Here is a 6,000-nt window from a genome sequence, read left to right as displayed (position 1 = left end):
AGGTAGTTGCCCTGAAGATCTGCTCCCCAGTATAGACACTGGCCCTGCCAGCTGTAGTTACATATCTGGAGCTGTGGGACCACTGCCCTGGGACTGATTCTGGAAAAACCACAACTTTCCCTTGCTGCAGGCCTGCCCCAGGTTGATAGTGAGGACTTGGCCTGAAACAGAAAGATTCCAGTTGCTGATGAGGGTTTATAGTAAATTTAAAAAAAAAAAAAAAAAAAAAAAAATTCCTTTCTTAAACATGATTAGTCATGAAATCACTTAAAGAGAAAAGAAATGCTGTAGATGCATTAATCTTGTAAACCATTCTCATATGGAAGAGTATATTTTTCAACCCCCTTCTTCCTAATAACTTTTAAATATGTGCCTTCTTCAGCTGGGGCCTTGGTCCTGATGGTGATGGCAGCTGCATCCCTACCTCCTGCTCCCCCTTCTCACACATTATAGTTGGTGAACAAAGCAAAATGCACATTATGAAATGAATGTTATTGTAGAATAAAATCTTACTGGGACAAATTTTATGTATGTCCATATGTAAAAATAGGTGTGTGTCAGATAGAGAGATATGTGCTTATAAATTACACACACTATGAAAATAGTTATGTATTATATTACAACTATACACATTCATTATAAAGAAACTGATCAGCGCCTGTCAAGGAGATAATGCAGCAGCAGTTATCAGTTCTTTGGCATCCAGGAAATGAATGCTATTTTCTGTCTGAAGTGGAGGAAAACCTCTTCAGTATTCCCTTGCTTCTTGAAATTGCTTGTAATAGTCTTCATCTGTAGGGTTTTCTGTGCACTTCTGCCCGTTGTTTGGAGGTCGTGCTTCGTTGTACCGGCTCCAGTCACCCTTGCATATAATCCAGGGTAGAATGTCCACTTTGTAATGGAGTTCTGCTGAAAATTCAATGCTGATCAGGTTTGGTGTACCAGCCCCTTTCCCTCTGGTAATCAGCTGCATGTTATCATCATAACAGCAGTGCTGAGCTGCTAGTGTTGTGCTCTCCAAAGAGAGCATGGAGCGGATGCAGTACCGTGCAGTGGGCTTATAGATCTCCAGTTTTTCCTTTGGACCACTTGCATCTTTCCAGCGAAAGTTTTTTCTCTTAATCCGATCATAGATATCAGCAGTGCTGTAAGCAACTTCTCTGGGGTAAGAGCAGGGGCAGCTGGGAAGATCATTGACCACTTTGTGCATGTATTTCTTCAAGAACTCACTTTTGCAGCTCATCCATCTTTCACAGCTATCAGTATCTGTTTAAGGGCAGGAAAGGGAAAGCTTAGGATACGCAGCAGCCCAATTGATATGATCTGATAACAAATGAGTAAAGCATTGCTGTTCAGCTGGTGCTTTGCTTAAGAAACCAAGGGCAGTAGCTAAAGCTTGCTGCCTTGCCTACAGTGTGTTAAGGGGCTGTCCTGTTCTATAAAGAAATCGAACAGGTGACTGACTTCAAGGGCCTCAAGCAATGCTACTCTGAATTAAACTGCAGTACAAATGCCAGGTAATAATCCTTGATGTTTCTTTTACGTGGCAAATTCTAGCCCAGTCTCTGGTATCCCTATGCAGCACAAGAGACACTGTCAGAGTTTTACAAGCAACAGAACTGAAATTGGGAGTTTGCGTTCCCTGAACTTGTACAGGGCTTTGAAGACTGTCTTTGATTTCAAGCCCTTGTCTACACACTCACCTTTGTAAGAACAGCAGATTTGGTTGTTGAAAGATTTTCTTACTGTGCTGGAAACAGCAAGATGGCAAGCAAAGCCTGGATTACTTTCAAGTTTATTATTAAGCCCTAATTACGTCTTCCTTTTAACTACCAAATAACTTTTTCTCTCTTCCTCTTCCCAAAGGGATATTTCTTGGCTGACTTCTCACCAATGCATCAAGAAATTATTCATATTCTAAAAGGGCATATGTGACATAATATCACAGTGTCTCTATATTGGGAATACTTAATGGCACCAAGGTCATGACTTATAACTGGAATTATAGACTTAGTCTAGTAGTATACTGAATACTGGCCTTTTATTATTTCCCAACAGTCTTGAAAGAATCCATTAAATCATCTTCTACCCAAAATATTGTTTAAGGTGTCCATGTCATGCTGTGGGCTTTAAGAGAATTTGCACATCTTGCTCCACACTTGACAGGACTTGAGTAATGCAATGACTGGGACCTAAAACTCTTACAGCAACCATTCCTGCAAAATATTTACTTAGCGATCCATATTTTGTTTCACTGCCTCTTTAAAGAGTCCTTTCCCAGCTGTCACTGACTGTTGTGCTTCAGCACTGCAGAAGGGAGGTGCTGCAGTGTGCTGTTTACCTAGTTGTTACCACTGTTTGGTCCAGCAACCAGTATTTAAGAATGACCACTGCATGGTTTCATTGGAGGGATGGAATCAGAATGTTAGAAAGGTGGGCTGAATTTTAGATAGACCAAGTATCAAGTCATGCCCTATAAAGATTACTTTAGCTCGTCCTACTGCAGCACACACCATTGTAAAAGCTGTTTGTGCTTGTAGAACTTATTGCCATTTTGGTTTTAGTGCGATGGCTGTATTTAAATTGCTTTTATAGTATCTCCCATGCCAAACAGCGTTTGATTGTTGCCATCCATTAGTATGGACACAGACAGCTCTTTTCTGAACTAGGACAGAGACTCACAATTTTACAGTGAAAGAGGCACAGAAATTTGTTAAGAGCAGAAAGCCTGTGATGGAAGTGAGTAGGTCCATGTTGTAAACTCGAGCAAGATAATAAATAACCATTTTTACCAATGCGTTTTACAACAAACTTAAAATGTTGGACTCACAGTGAGAATCAAAACAGGAAAGAACAAGTAAGTTTCTTATCCATTACTGGAAGATTGACTGACAGGTTGACTTACCCACTTCAAACAGTTTGGTGGCATTGAAGTCTTCACTCCCAGCCAGTAAGCTCACTTCTGTGGCTGCTGTTCGGAAGGTATCTTCAATCCCTATGGAAAATGTGTTAATGGTGGTGGTGTTTTCCCATTAGAGCAGAACAAAATCAACTGTCTCTTTTGCCACCTCCTCCTCCCCCCTATTCTGAAACCTGCCTTGTTAGTCAAAGAAGCATTCTGAAGTTGTTGCTGGAGGGAGTGTTCCTTTCAAAGCATAATGAACATGGAATCTGGAGCGTTACAAAACTAACTGCTGTTTTAAAGAATTAGCTTAACCCCAAGGTAAAAAGTTTTTAAAGTTTAGAATTTAGATTATACTTAAGCAGCAAATTGTTCAGTTTTGAACCTAGTGTAGGGATGGATGGGAGAACCAGTGTTGTTCTATTCTTTCTAAACTCAAGACTTGCCAGCAGCTCCCAGTAATTCAGGTAGAACATCCGCACATACTGCACCTGATCAGCTTTATCTGACCAGCATGGTCTCAAAAGCACATAATACAAATGCCTGACAAAATAAATAAATATGAGTTCCTGACAGCAACTATAAAGCACTAGGGAAACAACATTTGTGTCATGTTGTAAATCACAACAACATGTCTGAAGACAGGTGTATAAATTCATGTCTGTACATGGGCAAACAGTTTTCAGGAAGCGCAAGGAAGAAAGATGCTATTACAAGAATTGTACTTGCTGGTCTTTCCTAGTAGTAGGAGTTGAAATGTGACTAGCCAAGAGATAAATAACTTCACCTATCAAGCCCATCCCCCAGCTCCAGCAGCAGTATCACAGCTATAGAAGCAGTGGAATAAAAATATCAGGATCTTCCAGCAATTGCCAGCTAAGCGTCTGCTATCAGGAGCGAGACAAATGGATTTCCAGAAAATGACTTGATCCTTCTGAAGCATGCATCCTTTCTGTGCTGTTTTAGTTCACCCTGCCTAGCAACCTAATGTTTCCCAGTCTGTGTTATGTAGCCTTAAAACAGTTATCTCTTCAAAGAAGCATTTGAACACTATTCTTTTTTTTCCCCTTGACTTAAAACCCTCTACAGAGAGCAGAAAGCTCTTTAATGCATGATAACTATACAGTTAATAATGAAGTCTGCTCACCATCCATCTTCTTTCCACTGAACTTTCTCCTGATCTGGGACATAATAGTGGCTTGCAAAACTTCAAAACAGCCTCAGGCAGCTTTTCAATAAAATTATCATATGATTTTGCCTTTGCTCCAGCAGCAGATGAAGAATAATAGATACCCAAGAATCCATTACAAGGCAGTAATTCACTGCTAGAATTATAAACAGTAGAAGCTGAGCTTTGCCCTTGTCATTTTAAAAATGTCAGCACAGCCTCAAAGAGTGAATATATTTTGCTTGCTGATCGTTGGGGGTCTGTTATATGACATAATACGTTCTTTCAAGCTTGCCCCAATTTGATGCTAGCTGGTAATAAATACTGGAAAATAAAACAGGGGGCTATGTTCTGTATTCTGGATTTAATCCCTTATGATTTAAGCTTTCGGATGTATGAAAAAAATGCAGCAGTATTTTTCTCCTGAACTGCCTAGAAATAGTTGTCTTGTAGTGAAGGTACACATCTAGCTGTGAGTGAAACTCCTTCAACTGCCTCACCAAGGTTTCTAAACCGTTAGTCCAGCCCTCCTGACATTTCTCTTCCCACCAAAAACACCAGACCACCAATTTCTGTCTTTCTGAATCACTGAGTAAGCGTAGTGATACCACCATGGCACATGTTTTCACTTCTCTCTAACCTTAGGAGTAACAAAATGACAAATATCCCATCATTGTTGTCCTTTCAGTATCTAAAGAGGGGTATAAGAAAGAAGAGGACAGGCTCTTCAGCAGGGTCTGTTGTGATAGGACAAGGGGAAATGGTTTCAAACTAAACGAGAGGAGATTTAGATTGTTTATAAAGAAAAAGGTTTTTATAGTAAGAGGGGTAAGGTACTGGAACAGGTTGTCCAGAGAGGTGGCGGATACCCCACCCCTGTATGGGGCTCTGAGGCACCTGATCCAGCTATAGGTACCCCTGTTCATTGCAGGGCATTTGGACTAGGTGACCTTTAATGCCCTTCCCAGCGCAAAAAACTATGACTCTATGAACTACTGCATCACCACATTGCAAGTTCACCTAAATAAAAACCCACAATAGTGTTTAAAGAACATCATGAGACAAGGTTGCTGTAGCAGCTTTAAAGTTTTATGAGCACTCAGCCCTGCTTTCAGTAAAGCAAAAGCTTGATGATGATGATAACAACACTTGCTTTACTAGTGTTTAATGTCCATGCCTTCAGGAAGGCAGGATCTAAGGAAAGGCTCCTTGTTATGGCTATATTTTCTGAACACATTCGATTTACAACTACCCTTTCCTTCATCCCAACATGCACCCCAGTTGCTGCAGGACCAAGCTTAATATTTATAAGTCTTCAGCTAACTAAGCAACATGGTAACAGACAGGGGGAGACATTTCCACCTTAATGTAGCTGTTGACTTCCAAGGACAGAAGATTTTGCAGCCCAACAATAACAAAATCTCTTGAGTAAAACACAAACAAGTTTTTTTTTTCCTTCATATTAATATACAGACGTAGAGTCTTACTATGCATCCTTAGTCTGGATATGTTAGGTGCACACCTTATTAGCCATACAAGTGGGGGGAGCTATTTGTTCAGAGCATAGGCATGTCCACTCATTGCATAGCAAAATGTGGGCTCACTAAGGCAACAGCATGCCTATTTTGAAATCCTAAAATTAACACTAATTTGTTACGTGACAGTAGATTACACCCTTTGGAATACAAAATGTACTGGGCACAAAAATGACTGCCATAATCTAAAAAAAGCCTGTATTTGTCTCTCAAGTCTCAGGGGATGGTAAAGTGTATCTGAAGACATATTATTACTAGCAAAGAACCTGCCATTTCATAAATGCCCTTGAGAATCAATATCTCTCTTCCCAACAAAACTCCTACCTAGCCAAAGACCCAACGGGCCTTGGCTTTATGCACAGAAGGACTCTTCCCCTGCCTTTACCACCCCTTTG

General features: G+C 40.4%; 1 protein-coding gene across 2 annotated transcripts in view; it reads right to left on the bottom strand.

Annotated features, from left to right (window-relative positions):
* Window positions 1-516: 516 nt before the first annotated feature.
* The window catches only part of ISM1 (isthmin 1), a 38,512-nt gene continuing 33,028 nt past the window's right edge, over window positions 517-6,000 (bottom strand). For both annotated transcript variants that reach the window (XM_048936412.1, XM_048936411.1), the window contains 2 exons: window positions 2,906-2,995; window positions 517-1,266 (listed from right to left, as the gene is read on the bottom strand). In XM_048936412.1, the coding sequence (XP_048792369.1) occupies window positions 749-1,266; window positions 2,906-2,995 (608 nt within the window). In that variant the 3' untranslated portion in view covers window positions 517-748. The remainder of the gene's footprint in view (window positions 1,267-2,905; window positions 2,996-6,000) is intronic.

This window comes from Lagopus muta, chromosome 2, assembly GCF_023343835.1.
Source record: "Lagopus muta isolate bLagMut1 chromosome 2, bLagMut1 primary, whole genome shotgun sequence".
Classification (NCBI taxonomy): Eukaryota; Metazoa; Chordata; class Aves; order Galliformes; family Phasianidae; genus Lagopus; species Lagopus muta.
Note: the sequence above shows the minus strand (reverse complement) of the source record. Positions and strands in the feature narration are given on the sequence as shown.